Raw genomic sequence first — 27,107 nt, forward strand, 5'->3', positions numbered from 1 at the left:
GCCTGGCAGACAAACACGGGGCAGGCGGCAGAGACAAATGGGTGTTATCAGCTGCCAGCCTGGTGAAGAATGAAAAGCAATGGAAATGGAAATGGGAAAAGGAAGGAGGATTAAGGTCAAATTGAAAGGGAAGCCTCTCTGCACAGTTCTCCAAACCAGGATTCTGTGGCTTTCAGACACCTGCTCTCCGAGGGCTCGTCTGGCCAACCCACTGGGTTGCACACAGCTCAGGGGTCCCGCTCCCCTCAGAGTACCCTGGCGACTGGCCCCAGGCAAGGGGGCACTACTGTACACGGGGGCGCAGTCTGAACGCCAGGGTACTCTGCTGTTCATGAGCTTTTCTTGTCTCCCCCAAATCAATGTAGTTTATTACAGGACATGCTGATGGGAACAGGAGGATTTTTGAAATCATCCCTTTTCCATCTGGGGGGAAAGGAAACCAAACATCCAGCACACATGGTGTCAAGAGGCTGTGGAGAGGGGCTGTGTGGATGGCGCTGACCGATACATAGAGGCTCCGTACCCTTTAGTTCAAATCCAAGGTGCTCTGGCAGTGCAGAAGAAAGGAGGGTCAGAGAGGGGAAGGGATGGAGGGAGAGATACAGATAGAGAGAGATGGGGGAGGGGGCGGGAGAGAGAGAGAGAAACGTTGGTCAGGACTCTTCAGACACCAGCAGCCAGCCTGTGAGGTGAAAGCAGGTTAGTGGTGTCCCCTCCCAGCCTCCTGAGCCCCTTCCCTGGCCCCCAGTCCCCAGGAGCCCTTGATTGGGGTAGAGAGGAAATGTTAGGATCAGCAGGCAGGGCAGGTTCTTTAGAGATGAGCTGTGGGGTTAGTACCTGGTGGGGAGGCAGAGGCGCAAGAGTCAGTTGGCAGATGTCCCCAGGGAGGAAAGGTGAGTGGGGGCAGGGGGCGGAGGAGTCCCCATCCTCCCCCTCCCAGCTCCAGTGCCAGGCCTTTGACCCTTTCGAGCCCGTCCTGGAGACAGCTTGCTCAGCCTGAGCTCATTCATGGGGCCCTTCTTTCTGTTCAGAACTAGGGCTTGGGGTACCCAGACCGGCCCCTTGTCCCTGTCCTGCCCCCATGGGCCTCACTGGCCTGCCCATCTCCTAGGAGCCAGGCATGGAGGCTCAGAGTTTGTGTGGAGCAGGACTGGGGAGGGGAAGAGGCCCCAGGCAGCAGGTCACTTCTCCACTTGACACCCCCAACACCCTAGAAACCTGCAGGGGCTAGGCCTCGGGTCCCAGCCTGATCACACGACTTAGGAAAGCAAACTGCAACTTGGAGAAAGAGACGAGTGGGTTCACCTGTAGAACACCTGTGCCCCCTAAATGGCAGCCAATTGCACTCTTTGAAGCTGGATCATGTTGTAAATGTGCAAATTCACGGGTCTTCGAGGTAGACACCCAGGCCATCGAAGGGTTGGATATAAGGGCCCTGCCCAAGGGTCAGCTCTGTCACTGACCCGCTGTGCGACCCCATAGTACCCCGCCTATCTGGCTCTCAGTCTTTCATCAGTTAAATGGGGATCAGGCCTGGCCATGGGATCTCTGAGGTCTGCAACTCGGCTGTCCTTCAGAATCATCCAAACCAATGGAACCAGGCTCTGGGGTGGGAGCCCAGAAATCTCCCCAGTGCTTTTGAAAAGCTCACCTACCATTCTAAGGTAACAGCCAGCACCTGATTGCAGGCCTCGAGTCTCAGTTTTGTCCCTAGTTTGCTGTGTGCATGTGGGCAAGTCATACATAGTCTCTGTTTCCTCATCTGTCAAAAGTGCCTGTACACAGTGAGAGCAGAAACTAACACATTTTAAATCAACTAGACTCCAATAAAAATTAAAAAAAAAAAAAGATGGGCGAGGCGGTGTGCAAGGGCTTGCTTCACTGCCTCTGCACGTGCACAGCAAGTTCCGCTAGACCCAGGCAGGAGGTGGAATTGTGGTCTGATGTTGTCATCTCCTGCAGAGGAAGGGGAGCACGGGGACATGAGCAGGAAGTCCTGTGCGCTGTCTAGCTCTGGATCTCTCCCCTGCTTCCTGATAGGGATTCCAGAGGGTTATGCAGTTGGAAAAGGGCAAGAGAGTAGGATGGCTCTGACTGAAAGAGCCTTGAGGAAGATCCTGGGGCTCTGACCCCCAGTTCCATGCAGAGACCACACCCTTGAAGCACGGACCCCAGCTCTTCTAAACATGAGCCCTTCTGTGCACTCCTGTTAAATCTGAGGTTGCGGGTGATCTTGAATGTGGTTTCTTTGCAGTCTTACGCTTACTGCTTGGAGGTAGGAGTCACCATAAGCACAGCAAGTCCACTCCTCTCCCAGGGCCTCCCAGGGCTGGCCAGCTGTGCTAAGCAGGCAGTACAAACTTGACAAACTGAAAGGGTCCTCGGGGGCAACTCTCACTGAGCAGTTAATCCTGTAGCCCCAGGGACCCTCCAGGCAGTTCGAAAGAACTCACAATGTTTGGATATCCAGCCAGGTTCCCCACAGAGAACAACCCAGCTTGACCACAGCACCCCAGACACTAAGAGAACTGTGGTTCACAGAGCTGGTCTGGGCTCCACTTTTGGTGGTGTTTATATTAGATGAGGCAGCTAGGGCCCAGTAGTGCTAGGACACTTTCCCAAGGTCACATAGCCAATTAGAAGGCGGAAGAGAGACTGGAGGCCAGGTCTCTGGTCTCTTGGGGCGAAGCCATGGCTATTCCTGCCCATTGAGTCCCTGGGCAGACCTGACTGGCTAGTCCTCAGGACAATGACCATCTGGAGAAGTGAGCAGGGCTCCCAAAGCCATTTAAGAGTTTTCTCCTGCATCACTCCTCTGGGAACCAAGTAGTAGCAGCAGCAGCTTTTGGGACTCCTGCCTGGCCTCCCCTTTGAGTCAAAGGCCAGTACTGTTTTGGGTAGACAGTGGTGGCTGGCAGGACTGGTGATGTCACTGAGAAGTCACTGAAAGGCAGCCCTGCTTCCCTCTCCCCGGGGATGGATTCTGAGGGGCCTGCAGCCATGTCAGCCCAGCAAAAAACAAAAACAAAAACACCCCAAAAACCCAAAATCAAAAAAACAGTCTCCCGCTCATCATATTCACTGACTGCCACTCAGCCAGGATGGAGTGATACCACCGAGTCACAGATGGGTCCTACTGAACAGAAATTTGCATACTGACCAGTAACCATGGCAGCCTGATGCTGGCTGGACTCCCAGCAGGGCCAGGCTTATCAGACAACAGGCAAAGTCTTCATCCTGGACATGTCCTACGACACCTGGTCACAGGCACCTGGACAAGGAGGCCCTGATGTTGACCCCGGAGCATGTGCTTGTGTGCTTGTGTGTGTGTGAGCAGGTGTCAGCACATGTGTGTTTGTGTGCAAGTGCAGGCATGTGTTTGTGTGTGTGTGTGCAGGTGTGCGTGCTTTTGTATATGGTGGGTATCCAGGTGTACAAGTTTTGACTCTTGGGAAGTAGAGGGGCTGTCAAGGGAAGAAGGAGAAGCTTTAAAGGGCTACTGCAGATGCAGGCTCTTGTTTCCGTGGCCTCCGCAAAAGGTAACCTGGTCTAGAGGCTGTCTGGGCAGAGGGGGAAGGTCAGACACTTTGCTCAGGATGTGCTGGGAGTCAGCCTCCAGGGGACTGATGCTGCCCCTCTGGCCTCCACTCCCACGCCAGCAGTAGCTGGAAGAGGAGCTCAGCTGTGTTCAAACAACAGCAGGCCCTTGACTAAGCCCTTGGTGTGCATCACTTCACTTCATCCTCACAGCAACCCTAAAGGCATAAATGCCACTATCCCCATTTTACAGATGAGAAAACAAAATCAGAGAGGTTAAATGAGGCCCCAGAACAGTAAGCTCAGCTGCTGGCAATTTTATTCAGGTCCATCTGAATCGAAGCCTGAACACTTAAGTTAGCATTTTTCACTCCTTTTTCAATAATTATCTGATAGAGCAGTGCATGAAGTGCTCTGGGCAAAGTGCTTGAAGAGTATAAATCCTTTACCAAAAGGTACCAGCAAGGATCCCAGTAACACTAGGCAGAAAGGCTGCATTTCCAGGCTCTTTTCTGGGCTCCCGGGGCCCTGCTGACCCTCCCAGAAGATCTGAGCTGCAAGCTGAAGCAGCCCAGCTGGCAGAAAAGCTTGGACAGTGGCCGAGTTTTGGAGGCTCTGCTGCTCAGATTCAGGATGGGCTGGGAATCCCTGTCCAGAACAGTCCCATAAGCTAGGAGGGCTCTGGGCCTAAGGGTGAAAAGGAATAGGCCCTCCATTGCCTCTCTCCCCAGGTCCTCAGCCCCACCTGGCTGCTCTGCCCTCCTGACCTACGGTCCTCCAATGGGGCTGGATCTGACTCTGCAATTCTTCCTGGAGCCTGGGCTCTGGAGAGTTCTGTTGGGCCACGTGCCCACAGGCTCTGTTCTTATCCCCATGGCCTTCCTCCCTGGCCTCCAATGGGAGGGGCCTGAGGACAGCGCTGCCCCCAACACTCTATTAAGAGAGTTGACCACCTGGGCTGACCAGCCCCGACCTCCCTGGCGCCTCTCCTCTTCGAATCTTGGCTTGCAGGTTCCTGTGCAGGGAATGTCTAGGCTTTTGTGCTGTGGTCTGAGAAGGATCGGAGGACTCCTTTCTCTACCCTGAGCCCCAAACCCCTTTTCTCTAAGGGCTACCTAAATGGCCCCCTGGGTCCCTCCCTCGGCCTCTTCATGCCCAGGCACCATCAATCTAGTTCTAATTCCTCATGGGACCCATCTGTCCTCCCTGGAGAGGAGGAGGTGGGTGGTGGGGCGAGCAGGGGCCTAGCGTGCTCTGGAGGATGGGGGACACGGTCCCGCCTTGCAGGCCAGTGGACTGCTGGGCCCCAAATGCAGTCCATGGCCAGCCTGTGGCTTTCTGCTCTGCTCCACCTCCACCTGATGGCACTTGAAGGCACTGCTCCCAGCCCCCAATAAAACACGCCACAGTTAGGGCCTCATCTTTCAGCTCCAGGGGTCACACTTTTCTCGGCCGACTGTGCAAACCAGAAAGCTCCAACTTCAGAGATGGAAGAAAGGAAGGGAATGAAGTCCTGGATGGGGACTGAGACCAGAGAGGGCCTGGAGAGAGTCACCAGTTACCCCTTGATTCCTTCTTCCCTCTATGCCTTAGTATCTGCGGCAACCCTCACCCCTGCTCCAACATCTAGTTGCACAGATGTCTCTGGTCTTCATGGAAACCACTGCCCTGGGACCTGTTTTCTCTCAATCCCCCTTCCCCACCCTCCCCCATCACCCCAAATCAAACCAAAACAAACTCTGGCCAGATGGAAAGGCAGGCTTTCTGAGAACTTGTTTCTCTCAAACACACGAGCACACATGTGCACACACTCATTGCCTGGCCCCACCAACAGCCTGACATCCTCAGACAGGCTCTCAGAGGCAGGTGAGGGCTCTGCAAATGCTTCTTCCCATCCTGGCCAGGCTGCCTGACCCCAGTGGTGAAGAGGCCTGAGCCTGGCTCTGAGCAGCTGCAGAGAGAATTCAGTGTTACTGCGACCAGGCAGTACAGCAACATGAGGTAGGGGGTGTATCAGTCTCCTCTGTGTGAAACCGAGCAGGACCCTGCAGGTGCTTCCCCAGGAAAGACCCCCCCAGTGACCCCTGCCTCTTGTTTGTAGAAAAGCTTTAGCCTCCTAGGCCTTTCTCCTGGAGTTCCAAAGAGCAGATTTAATCAGAGAAGTGAGAAAATGCAGAAACAAAGGAAAACAAACGAGACAAAATAATAAGAGTTTAGCCATAAAACAAAGTCAAGGACCTTTGGTATATCCTTGAGTTGTTTTGCAGATACTAAAACCCCACCAGGTGTTAGAAGTTAACTACATGATGACCACCCCCAGCCCTAGGCTGATTGGAACCAGAAGGTTGATGATTGAGATTCCTGAAACATCACCCTGTTACCTCACCATCAACCAATCAGAGGACTGAGCATGAGCTGATCACGCACCTCGTGACCCCACCCTCCCACAGTCTTTAAAAGCCCTTCCCATGAGCCCCTCGTATTCTTTGCTTCACACCTTACAAGTAGCGCTGTTTTTTCTTTCACCTCTATCCGGTTTAGTAGGTTAGCTTTGCTGCGTGTTTGGCGTAGGGGACTCAAGTTTGGTTCAGTAACACGCACAGGCTTCTGATGAGGACTGAGAGGAGCCTAGGACATCCCACCGCGTTTCCCAGCCCACCCCAATCTCTCTAAGCAAGGCCCCATCCTTCTCACGGGGTGGGGGGTAGGGTGGGGGAAGAACTGTCAGTTACCAGGGAAGGAAAGAAATAGAAGAAAGAGACATACTGGAGAAGTTGACCATTGCGAACTGCTGACACCTGTCCCCGGTGTATCCCACAGGACACCTACCAAAAGAAAGAAAACCAGAAAGAGAGAGCCAGGATAGCAAGACATAGGCATTGCAACACCCCGGCACGGGCTCCTGCCAATGCCAGCTGGGTTCCTTGCCACTGTTACCATTTGTACCGGCCTTGCCACTCTGCCCCTTACCTGCAGCCCTGAACTTTAAACCCAAGGATTAGGCCAAAAATGAAAAAGCAAAACAAAAGAACTAACAAACCAAAATACAAAAAAGAAACAAAACAGCCAAAGATCAAAACAACCAACACCCCTGGCCCTATGTCCTACAACGGGGTGAGGAGTGGGGGGGGGACTGCACCCGGAAGCTTTCTAAGGAGCAGGGACTCGTGTTTGTATCTTCAAACATACTTTGCTTAGGATCTGGCATGTACAATCGCAAAGGCAGTTTCTCCAAACATCTCTGTCCGAAGAATCCGTTTGGACATCTGGAGAAGGAAAAGGGGAAAAATCACAGAACAAACTGGCATCATCCGCGAGGCTTAGGTTAGAAATCAAAGTGCACAGTGATGAATGAGAAAACCAAGTCGAGCGCTGGGGCACACTCGTTGCTGAAGGGGCTGGAGTCGGGGCTGGGTGGAGGGCTCGGAAATCTCCTTCAAAATCTCTCTAATAGATGTGGCTCCAGGTGGTGGGGAAGCGGGGGAGGGGTAGGGAAGAAGATGATTTGGGGAAGCAGGGTGGGGAAATTGGGAACTTACTGCCTAAAGGTCCTAATGGTCATTGAGACTTCCCTTCTGACCTGCCTGGGGCCCCGTGAAGCCAGAATTGTAGACCCTTGGTGCCAGGCAGTCAGTAGGCTGGGGGGCTGGGAGTCTTCTGGAATACCAAGTTCTGGGGAGCCATTCCTTCCAAGCCCTACCAAAGGATTCTCTCCAGGGCCCTGGGCAGGTTTTCTCATCCATGAAACAGACCCCAGAAAGCTCAAAGGAGAACTTGGGAATGCTGTTCCCAGACTGTGTGCCTACAACAAAAGGGGCCTTGGAGATGTCTCATCTGTTCTTTCAAAGAGTGTTCTGTGGCCAAGTAAGTTTAGGAAATCCATTCCCAGGCTTCCTTGTAGAGTTGCAGTGCACGCTAGCACATGAAAGGCTATGAAAAGTTTTGTAGGAGGAAAGAGCTGAACTTTCCACTACGTTCCAAATTTGTTTGACCTTGGAAGTTGTTTTTTGAGGAATCCTTGTGAACATACGGTTTGGGGAAGGCTGCCCTAGAGCAATATACACGGGAAAAGCTTATGGGGAACAGGTGAGGGTGGAGAGAAGCCTGAATTACCAGCATCCCAAAGCTGGTGGGCTGAGGGCAGGTGTGGGGCATCTGGCCTCAGGTGGCAAGAATCACGGTGGTGGGGTGGGGGCGGGGCTGAAGCCTGTTCCGTATCAGGGGGCCAACTGGCTGCCTGGGACACCTGCCCTTTCCCCACAACCTGCTCCTCCATCACTGCCTGGCTCGAGCGGGAGTTCATTCTCCCACGTTGCCTCCTGCAGAGAACCACCCACTCCCATCTCCCTGACCTTGTCCTTAACCCCCAAGGTCCACTTCCTTCTGCTCCCCGGCTGCCACTCTCCCCTCGAGTCCCTGTCTTGTAGATTTCTGGGAGACATGCCCAGCCCTTGTACTCTCTTCTGAACCCCAGCAAGGCCAGATACTTAAGGGAAGCTTACAGATAGGGCCAGACTGACCCTCCCGCACCGCCCCCTACTCAAAGATGGGTCTATGCTCTTCTGCCTCTTCTAAATTAGGAAATTAGGTAAGCCCATCACCAGCGTCCCCTCAATAACAGGTCCAATGACCTTAATCAGTAAACTTCCCCAAGAGGTGAATGTACTCTAGCATTCTAGTGTAATGTATACCAACCATCAGTAGCCCCTTGAACTTATAGGGGGTGATGGCGATTGACTGTGATAGACCCTCACAAAAACCCTGTGGCCTCCAATCTAGCCTGGAGGATTGGGAGTGGTTGATGAGCAGATAGCTGGAGTCTCTCTGGGCCTTACTGTGTCTCCCTCAGGGGAGGCAGGAGGCTGGTCCTTGTAGCCGGGGCAGTGTGTGTGCAGGTATGCCTGGCTAATGAATGGCAGTGGAGGGGGGGAAGTGTGTGTCTGGAGAAGGGGGAGAGCCTGCATGTGAAGCTGATGCACGCTCATCCTGTTGAACAGGGTGGCTCGGAGGAGGAGGCTACAACTTTGTCAATACGTCCTTTTCTGACCCCTCGCCCTCGTCCCCAGTCATCCCAGCCCAGGAAAATGGAGGCAGTGGCTAAGGCTTTCCGACCAGCTCCACTCAGGCTCAGCCCTTCTTCCTCAGCTCTCGGAAACTGATTCCACTTGGGATGGGACTAGAGGCGCAGGAGTGGCTTTTCAAGCAGCAGCATCGTTGGGGGTGGACGATAAAGACCCAGGACGTTGCCAAAATGACTCTTGCAATCAGGAATAAGAAAGAGACAGGCTTGACTGTGTCCACTGTCTGAGATTAGCCTGGCTCCTGGAGACAGGAAGAACCTGTGTGTGTGTAAGAGAAAATGGGGGAGTGCGGGGGCAGGAGGGGACAGAGGGGAATTTATTCCCACTGCTGAGAGGATGCTTTCCTGTGGCTCTTGGAGACGGAGGGTAATTGAGCACATCCCTGCGTTCCCGGCCCCACACCCAGCCTGGACTACCCCGACTCTGTCCTCGTATTATTCGTGGCCACAGAGTTGCACAGCTCCAGGTGGTGCTGTGGACACCGTGTACAACACGAACAAGCCCCCTGGAGTTGTGCGATATAGTCCTAACCTTCCTGCCCTGGGAAAGTGCCCACTGGCTGAACAAAGGAGAAGGTGGGGGGGATGGGCACTGCACGGAGCTGGGAGGACTAACACCTGTGCTGCTCCTCAGGCACTGGCTCCTTTCACGGGGCTTTTGGACACTCCTGTTCTCTCGTTAGCGCTGCTTGTTGAGGATGAGCCACGTCCAGGAGGCTGGGGCTTCCCTAGGGAAGGCTCTGGGGGTGGGCCTACAGCCTCTCTACCCTGCTGCCAGGACCTGGTAACAGGGTACAGGCTACATTAGCTTATCAACCAGGAGCAGGGCCTGAACTTGGTGTGGGTGGCTGGCTGGTAGTGAGTTCCCACTCAAACAGGGATTGACCCCCTGAGTTTCAGGGACACAGGACAGATTAGGAGTGGCAGGTAACAGGCTGCCCAGCCCTTCCCCCCAAGCTGTTATCCTTGACTACGGGAAGGTCTGTGCTCAGGGCTGGAGAAGAGCAGGGGTGAGAGAGGGGCAGAGAGGAGAGCCCACGGGCTGCATCTGGGGTGACAGGCTGGGACTCTGCCTCCCCGTTTTCCCACCCCACCCCCGGGCCTCAGTTTCTCCTTTTGGTAGCCTGGGGATAATGCCATGTGTGCTGCCCTCACCCAGGGGAGCGGGAGGATGGAAGGATGAGGGTGTGCCCCGGGCACTGGAGGGAGTGAAGGGTCTCTGGCCTCATGAGGGGTGTGGGTGGAGAGGATGAGCAGGCAGATGGGCATGGGATGGGGGAAATCACCTGGACATGGGAGCAGAGGGGATGGGGGGTGAGCTGATGGGAAAGGGAGGCATGCCACTGGTATGTGCACAGGGCTGGAAAGAGAGTCTTGTTCTGTCATCATCCCCTGAACCAGTCCCCAAGAGTCACGCACCAACCGTGCTCTATAAAAACACGGAGAGAAGAGGAGAAAGCAGCAAGAGGAAGTGCAGAGGCCCCTGTCTGGCCCAGACAGGAGGCGGTCACCTTGATTTGGACCCCCGTTTTCAAATCCCCCTAAGCTTTCCTTTTTTAAAACAAAATTCAGTATCAGTGACACTGTTTCTTTTGGCTCTGAATTCTAGAAAAACAGTTGGGACGGAGTGTGCCTGCTTTCCAACACTCCCCGCAGGGCTCTGAACCAATACACAACAACAAGTGTCAGAAAACCAGGAAGGAAAACTGATTTTTGTAGAAACTGGAATGAAACTGACCAGTCTAGTTTCATTATCCAAGCTAAGCGGAAATGCAAAAAAATCAAAATAAAAAGTAAACAAACAGCACAAATGGTACGACGTGAGTTCCGTTTCCTAAGTTCTTTCCTTTTTATTCCATGCATTCCATTCAGGGTGTCATCAGGAACCCCAAGAGGCCTACCCCCCTTCCCTCCCAGCTCCCCCACCCCCAGAATGGCCTCTGGGTTCTGCCCTGCCCCCCTCCCCCCTGCCCTTCTCCAGCACAGCTGTGAGGACCTGCCCTCCTGATTGCAATCCCCGCCAGGGATGCCCCTCTCCCCTGAGGGCTCAGGGCATCAGGGAAGTTGGTTCCAGGAGCCCTGGCTGGGGCTGACCCAGGACAGGCTGAGATGGGGAGGTGGTGGTTCTGGGTACCAAGCTCAGGTTCTAAGCAGTGAACCCCAGTTGCCCTGGTGGGAAGGGGAAACAGGACAGCATCTTCACAGTGGCTCAGGCTCTTGCCCTCTGCTCCTCTCAGACTTAGCTGGGCGGGACGCAGAAAGTCCTAGGGGTACAGCCTTGAGGCAGGGCCCCCTGGGAATCCTATAGCTCACTACTCTTTCCCACACTAAACTCTGGCACTGGAGTCCTGGGTCCCATGGCCCTCCTCAGCCCTGACACCTGTCCCGGGTGGCTGAAACCTTTTCTGTCTGGAGCCAGTGACAATGCTGGATCCCTTTAAGGTTCTGGGATCCAAGGGGCTAGGGAAGAAGAGAGGCCTGGTGTGTATGTGTTTGTTGTGGGGGACAAGAAGAAGGGGTCCAGGGCTGGCCCATCTCTGTGAGGTATTCCAGAACGCTTATGCATTTCTATAGATCTATTCCAAAGTGCTCAGAGCATTTTCAAGGCTAGAATGTTCCCCAGGGTCTGTGGCACTAATGTGGCAGCTTCCTAGAGGCAGAAAGAGAGAGGAAGGATGAGGGGCTGAGTCTGGACTGAGAACTTCCCTGGGGGACCTGCTGTTGTTTTTGGGACTGTCCCTTGAGATTCAGGATGGGGGAGGCCGGAAGGCGGATGGCAGCAGGTGAAAGGTGGAGCCGAGGTGGATGCTGGCAAAGGAGGCCAGCTGGAGCAAGAGGCACAGGTGTGCCTGGCAGTCCAGGCTCAGCTCACCCAGCACTGAGGGGAGGGCGTGAAGGAGGTGTGGCCCCTCGTTATCACGCTGTGAGGTGGAGGGGTCTTTGGCCAAGGCTGTAGTCAGGAGGGAGATGCAGCTCTGGAGCTGGAGGCCAAAGGCAGGAAAGCTGAGGAGCGCTGAATCTGACCTTATCTGTGGGGAGGGCAAACGCCTCTCTCCGTGAATCTTCATCAGTACTGTGCTGGCCCTTGCCCAGGTGCCATGGCAGTGGGGCAGCTTTGGCACATCGCCAGCGCCCTAGGCTTGGGCTGCTTTGAAACCCAAAGTTGTGAACTAGGCCTCCCTCCCTCTACTTAGGATCCTGCCAGAACCTGTGCTTCCCTCACCAAGCTCCCCTACCTGTTCCTTGCTCACCCACCAGAGAATCTGTCAAGGGGGCAGTGGGGGCCCGGCTCCCAGAAGATGTGGCTGGGCCTGAACAAGCCCTCCCTGATCACTGTGCTCCCACCTATCCTGTTTGCTAAGGGTGGGGAGCAGGGGGTCCTCAGGTCCTGGGAGTTCCTTCGGGGCAGCTCTTGGGGTGAGGCAGAGTCCCAACATGAGCTTTTCCTCAACCCTGACCTCCCCCACTCAGCCACACCCGGAGTGATGTCCTTGCTGGTGGCCCTTCACTCCCCAGAGAGGGGCGAGGGACTGAAGTGGCACAGGCAGCAGCCAGGGCATATCTGGGCACTGGGGTCCTGCTGGGCAGGGAGAAGAGCCAGGTCCTGAGGTGAGCACTGGGGGCAGAGCCCTCTTCTTCCCTCAAGGCTATAAGAGCAGAGCTCAGCTAGCAAGGGCTCTGGGACATGTGCCCTACCTGACCCTGCCAGGCTCCTCACTGCTGGGGAAGATGCACCCTGGGCAATGTTCATCAGAACAAAGTTTGGAAAGTTGCTGAGAGATGGGGAGGGGAAGAGAGAGAGAGAGAGAGAATCCAGTGCCCCGGGCATAGACTGGTCTCGCCATCTCCCTAGAAGGTGTTGGTGAAAGGGTGGACGTTGGAAGATGGGGTGGGTAGGGACCTGGGAAACTGGGACTGCAGAAGCCCTGAGCCCTTTAGAGCTTACATGTCCCTGTATTCCAGGAAAGGGCTAGGAAGTGGGGCAAACCTCCCTGTCTACACCCCTTGGAGACCCCTTATTAGTATCTTGAAGCTCACTTTTCCTAGAGCCCTCCACTTCTGCCCCAGCCTCTCTCCCCCTGCTCTTGCCCCCATGCCTGCCCCCACTGGTGACTTACTTGCAGGAGAGCTGGTTGATGCCCTCGATGTAGTAGCAGACGCCTCCGTTGACACAATAGGACTTGGCTGTCTCGTTGCACTTGCGGGCGTGCCCCGACCAGGATGATAGGGTAGTGCTCACTGGAGGTACGAGAGACACGTGCCAGTGACCCACTGAGACCACCTCTGGGCCCCAGGAATCACCTCGTTCATGGCCCATCTCAAAGCTGGATGATCAGAGACTGTAGGAATGGCTGGGGTTGGGGGAAGGTCTGGTGGTCCCTCCCAGGTCACCAACAAGGCCAAGGGGAGGCCACCGTGAGCTCGGACAATCTGCCCAGCACCACCTTGCACCCTCGCTCCAGGCAAACCTTCAAAGGCTGGGAAGATTTTCTTTTTTTGGAGGGCATGAGAGGCTAGCAGAAACTGCTCCATCTTCTGGCATAAGGGCCCACCTCTGCTGCCTGCCTGCCTGCCTGCCTTTCTGGGGGCTCTGCTGCAGGTGGATGAGGCACCATGTCTTACGTGGGGGGCAAGTCACAGGGGTTCAGGGAGGAGACATTTATATCTGTCTGCCCTGCTGGGGCTCTCATGGACCAGGGCGTGATTACAGGGAGCTGGGCTTTGAGTGGAATGGCACCTTTTTGGACACTGTAATTTTCTGCGATCTAGGGACATGTGGGGAGAACCCTAGCTTCCGTCTCTCCCCTCTTTGTCCCAGAGTTGGGCCAAGCCGCCCAGAAATGCCACAAAGGCCGCTATGCGCGTCTCCATAAGCATCCAGGGCCGCCTTCACGTCCTCCCTCACCCGGCAGCCTCCACCTCCCCCACCCGGTCAGCTGTTGCCTCTGGAGGGAGCCTCCAGGCCTTGGACAGCCCAGGCCATAAATCCGGGGCTTCACGTTGCTGGGGAGAGGGCTGGGGGACAGCTGGGGTGTGGAAACTAGGTGACAGCAAGACTGGGCTTCAAGGCTGCTGACCCAGACTGCACACCTGATGGATCACATTCATTTGATAAGCGAAAATCACAAAAGCACTGCTCCCCTATGGGATGGCATCCAGAGGCCTGGTTTCAAGTGAAAATTCTTGCCCCAAATTTCAGTCTTTATCTGTTAGCTAACCTCTTAGGCTGTGTATCCATACTGGGCAGCTAGAAACCGGTTCCTGCTCCCCCCTCAGCTTCTGTGGCTCTGAGGGCCTCTCATGCCCACCCAGCTGTGGCCTCCTGACTGAGGTGGCCCGTCCTACCTTGGCTGGTCCTGTCTCCTCAGGGGTACTGAGTCTCCACCACCCCGCAAAGTAAGTGGGGGGATGACAGGAGGAGGAGGAGGGCAGGCACTTGGCGCCCTGAGTGTTTAGACGTGTGCGGAGACAGATGGAGCACGGGACTGGGAGTGTATACACAGCTCTGCCTCTGTATATGTCTGAGGAGCTCGCTGATAAAACCCAGCGGGTAGGGCCAGCTCCCACCTTCCCTCCACATCATGCCTGCTGCTAGTCTGGCATCCTCGAGCCCCACCCCTGCTGACGTCTCCCACCTCTGCTCAGCCCCACACAAGGCTGGGACCCACATGCTTCTGGGTCAGTGAGACCCAGGGAACTAAGAAAAGGACAGAGAAGACAAACAGCTGAGGTGACCACGCCTACGAGTTATAAAATCTCATTGCCGGGAGGACCCTAGAGGTTGTCCTGCCCTTCGGTTACATTGCCAAGGAGGAGTGAGGAAAGAGAGCAGGGAAGGGCCTTCCAGAGTCCAGTGTGTGTTGTAACAAGGCCTCGGGGCTCCTAATGTCTGGCTGAGCATTCTCACCAGGCACCTGGTCCCTCGTGTAAGAACACGTTAGCACCAAGGCTTGACGGGAAGACGAATGCAAACACGATGTGGACCACGGGCCCGAGTGGCCAAGCCAGAGAAATCTCAGGCCAGCTTGATGCCCTCTGCAGCCGGGGGTGGAGGAACCTGCCCAACGCTGGGCTGCATGCGCAGCGGGCAGGAGCGAGGATGGTTGGCAGGACCACAGCCGCAAGCTTGGGCCTGTCTGCATGCACGTCTGTGCTCACTGAGGCCTTGGGAGGCAGAGGACGACTCCTGAGGGAAGACAGGGCCCCATCTGGGATCCATGGCCTAGGGCTGCCAGAACCATGTCATGACGGGGACTAGGCTGGGGCCCCAGAAAGGTACAAAGGGAGGGCAGTGGGGGAGCCGGTTGTAGAAGGGGTGGAGGGAAGTGACCATAGGCCTTTCCACCTCATAAAGAAGTACCTTGAGGCCACCCCTGTGACGGCAGGGCCCTCCCAGCTCACGGCAGCCAACTCTGCTGGTGGTGAAGGCTCACGCCAGAAGATTTCCACACTGAAGAGGTGCATTCGTGCTATTCCAGCACACATGGGCTCCTAAGGCAATGTGTCACGCTCCCTTGTCAGCCTATTCATATTTCTTCACTGTGTTCTCCCGTGTTTGGGGATGTGAAGATGACAAATGGCCTCCAAGTGGGAGAATTTGGCCGCTCCCTGGATACCACCGTGGGGATGGCGCTGGGCCACCCCAAGCTCAGCTTCCCACTCATCTGCCCCAGCTACTTGTTCCTCTAGCCTTGCTCATCTCAATGACTGGACAGCACAAACCAAAGGCCTAGAGGGCATCTTTGATTTCTGGTCCTTCTCTGTCCCCCTAGCCATCCATCACCAAGGGCTGCCTTCCTACCTCCTCCTCAGGCTCTGTCCATGTCTCAGTACCGCCTCCGTGGTCTCTTTCTTGGATGGCCACGATCACCTCCTCACTGGTCTTTCTGCCCTCACTCTTGCCTTCATCTCTAACCTTTTCGCTTCGCAGCTGCTACCAAAGTGGTCTTTAAAATATGTAAATTGATCAATCGCTTCCATTATCAAAACCCTCCAATGGCTTCCATTCATACTCATAATAAAGTCCCCCCACCCCTCCCCAAGTCTAATCTGGGCCTAACCACCTCTCCTGCTTCATGTCCTGTCCCTGTCTTGCAGTATATTCAGACTCCATTGGCTTAGTCCAGCTCCTCTAAGAGGCCACGTGCCTTCCTATCCAGGACTTTCAAAACATCAGTGTCTCAGAGAGGCTGCTCAGGCTCCTCCTTTACTCCTTCCCTTAGCTTTGTAACTTCTCCTTGTAGTGCTTATTCTAACAATTAAAGGACTAGTTGTGCAATTACTAGCTGTCCAAAGCTTAGCTCCTCCACTAGAATGTAAGCTCCATCTGGGCAGAGGCCATGTCTGTGTGCTTCACTGGTGAACGAACCCCAATGTCGAGCATAGCGCCTGACATGTAATATAGGTGCTTAACGAATATTTACAAATATTTCTAATGAGCAAGTGGACATCTGATTCTTGAGAGAAAGATACCTTCTTCTACCATCCCAGGGTCTAGTCTGGTCTCCTTGGCTGATGATGATATCTTTTCTGTAGGTTAAAGCATTGTCTCTTACTAAATGCAAATACTCCTGGAAGGTCATTAGAGAAATGAAAATCAAAACCACCGTGAGATAGCACTTCACACCCCCTCAGGTGGCTGTATTTAAAAAAAAAAAAAAAAGATGGATAATAACAAGTGGTGGTAAAGATGTGGAGAAATGGGAACCCCCCCATACTTTGCTGGTGAGAATGTAAAATGGTGCAGCCATTTTGAAACACAGCTGGTCATTCCTCAAAAAATTAAACATATTTACTATATGACCCAGCAATTCAACTCCTAGGTGTATACCCAAGAGAACTGAAAACATATGTCCACACAAAAACTTGGACACAAATGTTGTAGCAGCATTATTCATAATAGTCCAAATGCGGAAACAACTAGAATGACGCAACAACCTCAGTTGATGAATATATAAACAATGTGGTAGACCCAGGCAATGGAATTATTATTCAGCCGCGAAAAGGAGAGAAGTACTGATACTACTACAACATGGATGAACCTTGAAAACATTATTTTAAGCTGAAGAAACCAGTCTTGAAAGGCCACATATTCCGTGATTCTATTTATATGAAATGTCCAGGATAGGTAAATCCATAGCGGCAGAAAGGAGAGTCTGGTTGCCAAGGGCTGGGGGGATTTAAAGAAAACACCTGGGAAGGATAAACCCAGGAAGCCTCTATCAGCCATTAGTGTCTTGGCGTGAGTGAGCTTATTGGGTCTCTGAAGAGAAAATGGGCCGGGAAGGAGCTGATGCTGCAGAGATGCTCTGCCTGCTGCCAGCTACTGCAACTGCTTTCCTCCCTTGCTCTTGGAGAAAATCTCTGCTCGTCTTTCAAGGCCCAGATCAAGTGTCTCTTCATCCTGTAAGGCTCCCCTCCCGCCTGCCTGGGATGTCCCCTCTCCCGTTGTTAAGTTGCCTGTCTTTCCTCTGCAGTGTGTTAGAACAGGCAGACGCTTTGAGTTCAGGTTTTAGCTTCCTGCCATTTGAGGGGACTCTGGGAGCCAAGACTGTGACCCCTCAGCGCTCAGAACAGCGTCTTGCTGAGTTAGGCCTCGCTGAAGGCTTGAGTTGACAGTACGTACACATGGGTGCGCCTGTGATTAAACAGCCAGCCTTTCTAAGCCCCCAGGTAAGGGGCAGGCCCAGAAGCCTCTCCAGGGCTTCCACGATCCTGTGACACCCCAGGTCACACCTGCCTGCCCTCTGGGGCAAAGCCAGGCCCAGCCCGATATCCCAGGACTTGGTACAGCCACCCCGGGACAGTCCCAAGTCCTTTCACCTGGGGATGAGAAAGCCGGTTTCACAGAAGTGGGTTACATCAGGCTGATTGTTTTGTTAAAAGCACCACGAACTTCTTGCTGACACTTCCTCCTCTCACCCGACTCGGGAAAGCCGTCTCTTGTGAGCTGGCAGAGCTGTGGCGGCAGGAAGGGTCAGCTCTGATCTGGAGAAACGGGGAGTGACTGCTAATGGGCATGGGGTTTCTTTCCGAGGTGATGAAAATGTTTTGGAATTAGTGGCAAGGATTATTCAACTGAATATACTTCAACCCACTGAACTGTATCCTTTAAAAAGAGTGAATTTTATGGTATGTAAATCACACCTCCAAAATTTGATTAAAAACACTTGGGAAGGGTAAACCCAGGAGGTCTCTATCAGTCCTTAGCGTCTTGGTGTGAGTGAGTGTATTGGGGCCCTGAGGAGACAAGGGGCCGGCACGGAGCTGGTGCTGCGGAGATGCTCCCCCTGCCGCCAGCTCCAGCAACTGCGCCCCCTGCACCCTTGCTCCTGGACAAAACCTCTGCTCATATTTCAGGGCTGCGGTGTGCCCCTTGGGCAGCCACTGCTCCTTGCCAGCCCTCCCATGCCCTCTTCCGGCCGCCCCACCCCTGTAGCCCTGCCTTCCCTGGGGCCCAGGCGGGCCAAGCCAACCCACCTTGGAATGAGTCAGAGGGGGGCAGGCACAGCTGCCCGCCACCTGCCATCCACCCCCTCCCCAGGGTGGGGTTGCTGCCAGTCTTCCGGGTTCCACGGGTAAACAAGGAGCCTGAGCATCTCTACCTGGGAAAACGTTCCCAGTGGGACCTCCTGGTCCCCTCCAGTGGCCCTGTTCACCTCCCCACGTCAAGGGTAGGCTCTTGCCTGCGTGGACTGAAGAGCAGCTGAAGAGGTGTGGTGTGAGTGTGTACAGGTGTGGCAGCGGCAATAGGTGCACAGGAGGTCAGGCTCAACGCAAAAAACCTGCGCATCCCAGAACTGTCGGAGACGGGGCTGAGAGATCACCTAGCTCAGCCGCAGATGGGAAAACAGAAGACTAGGGAAGTGGAGTAACTCGCTCAGGGGTGCACGACAGAGCTGGAATGAGCCCAGAGCTCTTGACTCTGTCCACAGCTCTGCCATGCCGCTCTCCTGTCTGCTGGAGGGACGAGAGACACGGAGCCCTCAGGGCCCAGCCCAAAGCTCTACTGTCTGATCCCTAACTGATCAGAATAGGGGCTACTGAGGGCTGACAGGAGCCCACATGTGGGGTGGGGCTGTGACTTATCTGAAGGGCTCACGACAGTGGACACTACTGTGGTTTCCTTCATGGCATGGCGGCCCTTTCTTCTTCCTCTGCCCCCAGCACCACTCTAGGGAAATGCCCCCGTGCAGTTTTGGCAGGGCCATCACTCACAGTACTCTGCCTCTCAGTGTCCCCTCTGCACACACACGGGCCTGACAAGGATGATGGCACCCCATCCCCCTGAGCACATGACCGGGCCGAGTGGGTACAAGACCAGAATCCATCCTTGTGATTGTGTAAGTGGAAACAGAGACAAAGCTATCTCTTTTCCCTGGGTGGTGCTGGGATGATGGAAACCTGGAGCTGAGGCCACGGCCTCCTCTTCCCAATCCCTTCCCTAAACGTGGGAGAAGCCCACTTCACAAGAGGAGAGAAAGAGGCCAGCGTGCCATGGGAGGGGGCGTCCTGACCCCTGCTCTGAGGTCCTGGACTCCGTGTGTCTAGGGCCAGTTCTACCTCTGGACTTCTCAGCTTTAAAAACCAATAAATTCCTAAAGGTACTTTTATGTTGGGTTCTTATCAGTTCTAACCAAGAAAGTCTTAAAATATAAAACAGGCAACCTCAAATCCAAAGTGGATCTGAGAATGTCTGCCCACTCTGGCTGGGGGTGGCAGATGCTGGGCCCCAGCGTGGTCCACTTTCCCAGGCTTGAGACAGGCTGGGAGGAGCAGGAGGTACCCCCACTGCAGCCCTGCCCAGGCTGGGCCACGTGGAGTCAGGAGAGGCCCTGGAGCAGGGTCGGTGGTCTTTTCTGTGATGTTTACCAGGTGCTGACTAGAGCCTGGCACTGTGGAAGGCCCCGGGGCTGGAGGGGTAAACGGGCTAGACATGGCCACGTAGAGCTTAGAGGGGCTCAGTGTTTGCCAACTACTTTTTCATTGTGTAGCTCTACGCTGTTTGACTCTGGGCAGAATATTTAACCTCTCTCAGCTTCAGTCTCCTAATGCATGAAGTACTCCGTGGGGTTGAGTCAGGGTTCCAGAGGGAACATGGGGCCTGGCACAGAGCATGCTCTCAGGAAATGGTAGTGATTACTGGAACTCCTGGGGAGAAGGCAACCTCCCTGCTTGCCTCACTCCTGGGCTCACAATTCCACCCGGAAGGTCACACCCGCAAAGAAAGTTTGGCAACAGGATGAGAGCTGAAGAACGATCTGATAGAATTGGAGAGAGAGATACACAAGACCACAGAGGGCCGAGGAGTGGCCCAGGAGTTGGGCCTGCGCTGGGAGTGCCACTGCGGTGGGCTGGACTGGTCAGGAGGATAGCTGCCTGGGAGAGATGGCGCAGGAGGAAGAATAAAAATGGGAAGGAGAGACTGACCACAGTTAGGGTCGGAAAGGTCATTTGGGTCGGATTTGTGAGAGCTGGGCTGTGGGACCGAGTCCTTGTTCCTTGGCTGCATGGGTGGGGGAGTGACAGGGCGAAAGCATCTTGAGGCTGCTGCTCTGGTCCAGGTTCAGCAGGGATGAAACCTGGGCCAGGATTGCCCCTGAGGTGGGGTTGGAATGAAAAGGACAGACGTGAGTGAAAGATCCAGAAAGAAGATGGACCAGGACTCGCAGACTCAGACCTGGTAGATTCAGTGGTAAGGGAGATGGAGGAGCTGAGAGGCTGCGAGGACAAGGGAGGTCCCTTACAACACGGCAGACTGGGTCTGAGCCAGGCTGTCCTCTGAGGGTCAGAGGGCAGGGTTCTCGTTAGACTGTGCTGGGTGTAGGGGGTACTGGAGGGCTGTCTGGTGGAAACACGGGATGAAGGGAGATGCAGGACTGGACTCTGCCTGCTGGGAGCAAGACTGGAAGCGAACCCAACAACCAGGTGGCTAAGTGGTACGCGGAGGCTGGGTGTCAGGAGGAGGAACGAGAGCTGTGGGGTTCTGAGGACTCAGGCTAGAGTGGAGGGGGCGCGGCCTGAGGACGGCAGCCTTGGTGACTTTCCAGTCAAGGGCGATAACCAGAGGACAGCCCAGCAGGGAGGCCGCCTCCATGCCGAAGCTGGAGCTGCCTCCGCGGAGAGGGGAAGCGAAGGGTGCCATGGGCTCCTGACCTTGCACGTTTCCCAGGGAGGGGATGACCTGTGGGAGAGGGTCCTGCCATCTCTGAACTGAGGCTGCCCCCAGGGGCCTGGGGCACCCAAGCCTCCCACCTGTGGCCCTGCGGAGCCGGCTGCCTGCACTCGGGCGCCCAGCAAAGCAGCGGGCAGGCAGCTCACGCGCACCCTGGGTCTGCCTCTCCCCGGAGCCCCGCTTCTGGCAGCCCAGCCTCCCATAATTGCCTTCTAAAAATATCCTTCCCCCCACCCCCACCTCTTGATTTCAAAATATTTAGTTTTCAGGGTATTTAAAACGAGAGCTGGCGGCTCTTCCAGGTCCAGATAACAAAGCTAAACATTTATGCTTCGACTGCATTTCTCTGAATCGGCTCAGATCTTGGGGCTTGATATGGCAGTGGCAGGAGGGAGAGGAGTCAAGTGCAAGATGGATCATGTGCGGGCCTCCCTAGGGCTGGGGGGCAACTGGCCCACCCCACAGAACCCCTCTAGGACCCCTCCCTTCGTTGGGGGACCACCTACCGCTGTTGACGAAGAGCCGGCCCCTGACGGTGTCCTTCCCCAGGATGTTCTCAGCCTCGCAGACGTACTCCCCAGCGTCCTCCACCTTCACCTTGTTGAACTGTAGTCGTGAGTTCTTTCTGGTTAGGGAGGGGATAAGAGGGGGAGAGGCGTGAGCCAGGGCTTAGGTTGGCCGTGGCTCCCCAGCAGTCACCCAGAGGTCACCTCTCCCTGCACAGCCACAGCGTCTACGCAGCGTGGACGGGAAGTAGATTCCCTCCGACCAGCCATTGCTGGGGTCCAGGTGGAGTGCGGAGTCCCCAGGGCTGGAGGGAGACCTGGGCACTCAGGAGAACATGGGATTCTAAGTCCATGAATCCTCACATTCACTTTTCCAGGGCTGGGCCTTCTCTGTAACCATTTTTCTAGGGGAGGAAAGTGGAGTCCTTAGGAAGTCGCATGGCCACCTCCCTCCTTCTCCTTTAGTGCCCTTCTCTCAGGCCCGCTGCGTCTCCCCCCACCTCCTTCCAGTAGAGCAGCTGCTGGCTCACAGCTACCTCAGCCTTCCCTTAGAAGCGGCAGCCCCGTCACTCTAGATAAGCCAGGCCTATTTCCAGATACCCGGCAGGGCCACCGATCTAACAGGTTCCCATGGCAACTGTGCCCAGCCTCCCAGTCCAAACCTGTAGCTCCCTCCTGCCTTTGTGTCGGCCCTGCCACTAAGGGGCACTCTGTGGCCTCCCCAAGGGGTTTCGCTTCATTCATTCAACAAATGTTCACTGAGTGCCTTCTGTGTGCTGGGAGCTTGGATACCTCAGGGAACAAAAAGATCCTATCCTCAAGGCCTGACTTGACCCTCGTGGCTAATCTGGAGGAGGACAGGGCAGGACAGGTGGGAAAACTGAGTCCCAGAGGGGCTTCCGGACTTGTCCAAGGGTACCCGGCAAGGCAAAGGCAGAGGTGGATGAGGAGCTGGAGTTGGTGAGGACTTGGGCCCCAAGCAGCTCGAGGGCTGTCTCCTGGAGCCTGATGCTGAGGCTAAGCCCTCTGTGCAGGGCTTTGCACCCAGCCCTGCGTGCCACGAGTTGTGGGGCGAGGCCTGGGCAGAGACTTCAGTGCTGTGTGTGACTCCAGGGCACCTGGCCCTGCTTCCCCTCTTCTTTCTGAAGACCCTGCCAAACCTCTCCTTCCTTCCGTGGGCCTCCCTGCACTTGCCCGCGGGTGCCTGGGCTCCGTAGGATCTGTTCAAACCTCCCATCCCTCCCTCTGCCCCAGTGCTCTTTAGGGCCAGTCTGAGCTCCGGATTAAACCCTGGGACCCCCCGCCTGGTCCCCGGGGGAAACAAAAAGTAGCATGAAAATTTCTTAACATGATGTAACCTCCTCCTCTTTTAGTCCCGAGTTAAAAAATCAGATTCCCAGAATATGCGCAGTGGGTTGGAGGAGTGGTGGCATGGGAGGTAGGGTAGCCGAGCTGTCCTGCCCTGGGCCTAGGGATGGAAAGACAGAGCCATGAAGCTGATGGGGGAAGGTGTGGATGGTGAGCGGAGAGGCTGCACCAGGGCAAAATGACCCACATCCCTTCCCGGGCTGTGCTTTGGGGACCTACCTGTCTCCTGAGCTCCACCTCAGCCTCTGATGCTGGGCTCTTCCCAGACCTCCTCATTCCAAGATCCCCCAAACCAGCCTCCATGAGCTTGTCTTGTCAAAAAGGCCCTGTTGCTGTGGTGATGTCCTTGCCGACATTACAGTGACAGCTGCCTGACTCCGTTCCACCCCTCCCGGCTCACGCCGTTCTCTGTCTCCTTGGCCCGGTGTCTGCCTACAACCCTCTTCTGTCAATTCAAGTTTGTTCTCTTCATTAAACAGAGCCCTGGAGGCCCCTCCGGCTAAGACAGCATTTCCTTCCTGGCTCCAGCCTAATTAGATGCCACAGATCTCAGCTGTCCCAGAACCAGACTTCTGCTTCCTGACCACCAGCTCTTCCCTGACATTAGATGAGCAGAGTAGGGGATCACCTGAGGGTCTCCGGGTCAAGAAGGTATAGGGGACACAGACTCAGAACTTCCTTGTCACCCACCCACAGCTGAATTCAAAGGAGCTTCCCTCACACGACATGACATGCAGCAGGACAAGGTGGAGCTAGGCTCACAGTTATCTGGAGGAATGAAAGCTAAAACCAGAAGGAAGGGCTTCCCGTATGGAGGGGTGTGAGATGTGTGGAAAGGTGGGTGTGCAGGGAGAGCCCCTCCCCTTTGAGGTACCAGAAAGAGGCAAGAGGACAGAAACAATGACCCCTAGGTTTGCTGGCTGCAGACATCTTGGGTTACCAGGTGTGTGATGATCTCCCCAGTTCCAGGAAGGTGGCCCCAGCCTTGTGCAAGAGGCTCTGGGGTCAGGGCTGAAGGGGGGCCTCTGTGGGGCTCTCAGGCCCCTAAGGAGTGCAGGCAACTACGTTTCTCTTCTCCTCACTCCTAGCTCCAGTCCGAAGCCCCAAGGACTCAGGACTCCCTCCCACCTTCTGGCAGGCCTGGTGCCCGCTCGCTAGGCTGACCCAGGTCTACCCCTGTGATGGACGCCCCTCCCCTCCTTCCTCAGCCAGTTTTCTGCTGGCAGGGACTAGGGATCTGGGCGGCTGCTTCCTCCACCCGTCCGCACGTTTTCCTCAGTGCCTACCTCCTGCTGCCTGCCCGAGGGGCCAGTTCCAGCCTGCCCCTCATAAATACGGGAACACTCGGTTCTGCACGGGTGGGCTCCATGCCCAGGGCTGGGGAGGGGGGCAGTTTTCTCCTGGCACAGGAAGCCTTGGGTGAGACACCTCAGTGGGGCAGCCCCAGAGACAGGCGGCACCCACTGGGAAGGGGTCTCCATAGACCAAGAGTGATGTCAAGACAGAGTGTGGCCTGGGCAGAACGGAGCGCTGGGAGGGCCAGAGTGCAAGCTGCAGTGTGGGCAGAAGGAAAGAGAAGATTTTGCCAGAAAGAAGACACCCGCCCCTAACCCCTAGCCCCCATGCCAGGTGAAGTACGTGTCTAGAGGTGGCAGCTCTCTGAGTCACAACATGAGAATCAGAAGTTCTCCATCATGGCCCCTCCTCCAACCCATCGCCACACTGCAGGGAGCCCAGGGGCATGATGGGTGGAGCAAGGCAGTTTCAGAAATGCAGCAGATGGGACAAGGTCCTGACAGGAAGGGGGCAGAGGCACACTTCAGGCTCTCAGGGGTCCTTAGTACCCAGGAGGAGACCCAGATGATATGACCAGGCCGTTTCAGGACTGTGTGACCCATTTGTCTGATGACACTGAGGCTTGACCAGGATAGTAACTTGCTCAAAGGCCAACCCAAAGGGTGTCCTGCCCAGTCCTAGTGTCACCCTGCACCCAGGAGAGGAGAGCTAGTCCTGCAAGATCCTCATCAATTCACACCGGAAGTAGACCTCCTCTGCCAGGCCACAAAGGAGAGAGGGTGTGTCTGGGGGGTGGTCTTGGAGGCTCTCATGCTGGGAGAGACAGCCCCCCAACCATACCATGAAGCCGTGTCTAAGGCACTGTGGGAGGAGATGGTGAGAGCTTGCTGGAGGGCTCAGGAGGGTGACCCAGAGGATGTGACATTTAAGCCGGGCCTTGGAGAATTTTGCAGAGGACAAGGTGAGAGGAGGGGGGGGCGGGCGCTGCCAGCACAGAGAACAGTCTGGGCCCAAGTCCAGGGGTCAGGAGCACCGAGGTGTAGGGGAACAGCGAGGCAGTGAGTTACAGGCCAGGAAGGGGAGCGTCAGAAGGGCCCCAAGACCTAGGCTGTCCTGGCATACTGCAGGCTCTCAAGACCTGTCAAGCAAATGAATGAATGATCAGATATGTGCCCTGTTAGAAACATCATCCCCTGTCAGAGTCACAGGGTAAGTGACTCTGTGGACCCCTCGAATTGCAAGCAAAACCAGGTGTATAAGGCGCATATTTTCTGAAGTAAGGGTCAAGGCCTTTACCAGATTCTCCACTAGAAGCTAGACTAGAAACTCCGTGAAGGTGGGGACCATGTCTGCTCCAATCCTTGGTGCATCTTCAGCCTCTGATAGAGTGCCTGGCATACAACTGTTGCTCAGCACATGTATGTGAGATACAGAAATGAATTCACAAAGGGGCCTGTGGCCCAGAAAAGGTGGGGCGTGGTCAAGAGTGAGACCGTGGAGGAAAAGAGGCTAGAGGCAGGGAGAGCAGAAGTGAGCAAGGAGCAGGGTGCCTCCTTCCAGAGACGGGGTATCCACCTGGAGGGGACGGCATGGGGGCAGGTGCCGGCCAGCGGGCAGTCTGCTTCTGCCACAGCTGAGAGGAGAGCACAAGGGGCAAGGCGGAGAGGCTAGACTGGGCCATTCTGGGTTAGAGATGTCTGTGGAACTCTTCCGGTAAGCAGCCTGAGGTGACTTCTAAAAATTCACTATTGACCCAGAAAACCCCACAAAAATCATGCAAATCATAGAGGTTCAAATCTTCGTGTTCACTTTAAGAACACTCGTGAAACTGCCCAGGCCATTAAGGGTATGCATATCCAAAAAGCCACCAAGTATCTGAAGGATGTCACTTTACAAAAGTAACCTGTGCTATTCCATCATTACAATGGTGAAGCTGGTAGGTGTGCCCAGGCCAAACAGGGGGGCTGGAAGCAGGGTCGGTGGCCCAAGAAGAGTGCTGAATTTTTACTGCACCTGCTCAAAAGTGCAGAGAGTAATGCTGAACTTAAGGGCTTAGATGTAGATTCTCTGGTCATTGAGTACATCCAGGTGAATGAAGTCCCCAAGATGCGGCGCAGGACTTACAGAACTCATGGTCGGATCAACCCATACATGAGCTCTCCCTGCCACATTGAGATGATTCTTACTGAAAAAGAACAGATTGTTCCTAAACCGGAAGAGGAGGTTGCACAGAAGAAAAGGATATCCAGAAGAAACTGAAGAAACAAAAACTTATGGCCTGGGAATAAATGCTGCCAAAAAAAAAATGCGCAAAAAAAAAAAAAAAAAGATCTGTGGGGTATCTCAGGGGTGGTAACTAAGTGTTTACCTGGCAGCATGGGTCTGGAAAAAGAAAGGCCATCAAACTAGAGATGGAGGCTTGGGATCATCAAATATAAGAGGGTGAAATCACCTACCAGTGGAGAGGGGAGAAGAGTGAAGCCCCAAACACAGCAAAGTCCCAGCATTCATGACGCCTGAGAGAGGGTGCTCAGAGGCACAAGAGGACCAGCAGGAGGACCACAGGGGCAAGGAAGCAGGTGGCACCCATGCCAAAGGCTGCTGAGAGGCCTGGCGGCCGGGAAACTCTGAGGTCACAGGGTCTGTCAAGAGCCACAGCTGCAGAGAGAGTTGGGGTTGTATTTACAGGGCAGATTCCTGCAGAGCAAAGAGGAGTGGAGGCTGAGCTGTGTGGAGTCAGTGGGCGTGAAACTCCCTCCACGTGGTGATCTAGGGAAGGAGCAAGATGGGGCAACAACCAGAGGAGGAATGGGAGGCGGCAACGTCGAGGGAAAGCTTTTAGAAGAGAGGCGATGTTAGTGGTTTGTTGGGGGAGAGAGAGAGAGAGAGAGGCTGAAGTCACCAAAGAAAGGAGTTTGTTGGTGGCACAAGGGCTCTGTGTGTGCAGGAGGATGTGGGTGAGTGTGAGGGCCACGTGCGGATCAGGAATGGGGATGAGGATGGGCCATGTTGTGGACTGTTCGAGAGTAATGCGGCCGGCAAGGAGCACCCCATCTCCTGACTTCTGCTGTCTCAGTGAAGTAGGGGGAAGGGGAGACGGGGCCCCCAAAGCTGTAGAAGCCTGTCCACTCCTCTCTCCAGCTCA

At 55.1% G+C, this 27,107-nt stretch overlaps 1 protein-coding gene and 1 pseudogene across 3 annotated transcripts in view; one reads left to right on the forward strand and one right to left on the reverse strand.

Moving 5' to 3' along the window:
* Window positions 1–27,107, reverse strand: part of NRG2 (neuregulin 2) — a 182,091-nt gene that overhangs the window by 12,134 nt on the left and 142,850 nt on the right. Inside the window, exons 3-6 of one of the 3 annotated variants that reach the window (XM_036848884.1) lie at window positions 21,299–21,417; window positions 12,736–12,856; window positions 6,304–6,362; window positions 524–547 (exon numbers count right to left, since the gene is read on the reverse strand). In XM_036848884.1, the coding sequence (XP_036704779.1) occupies window positions 524–547; window positions 6,304–6,362; window positions 12,736–12,856; window positions 21,299–21,417 (323 nt within the window). Of the gene's footprint in view, window positions 1–523; window positions 548–6,303; window positions 6,363–6,726; window positions 6,804–12,735; window positions 12,857–21,298; window positions 21,418–27,107 lie in introns of all 3 variants that reach the window. The other 2 variants (XM_036848886.1, XM_036848885.1) reach the window with 2 other exon arrangements.
* LOC118893386 lies at window positions 25,796–26,250 on the forward strand (annotated as a pseudogene).

The sequence above is a fragment of the Balaenoptera musculus genome, chromosome 3 (assembly GCF_009873245.2).
Source record: "Balaenoptera musculus isolate JJ_BM4_2016_0621 chromosome 3, mBalMus1.pri.v3, whole genome shotgun sequence".
NCBI lineage: Eukaryota > Metazoa > Chordata > Mammalia > Artiodactyla > Balaenopteridae > Balaenoptera > Balaenoptera musculus.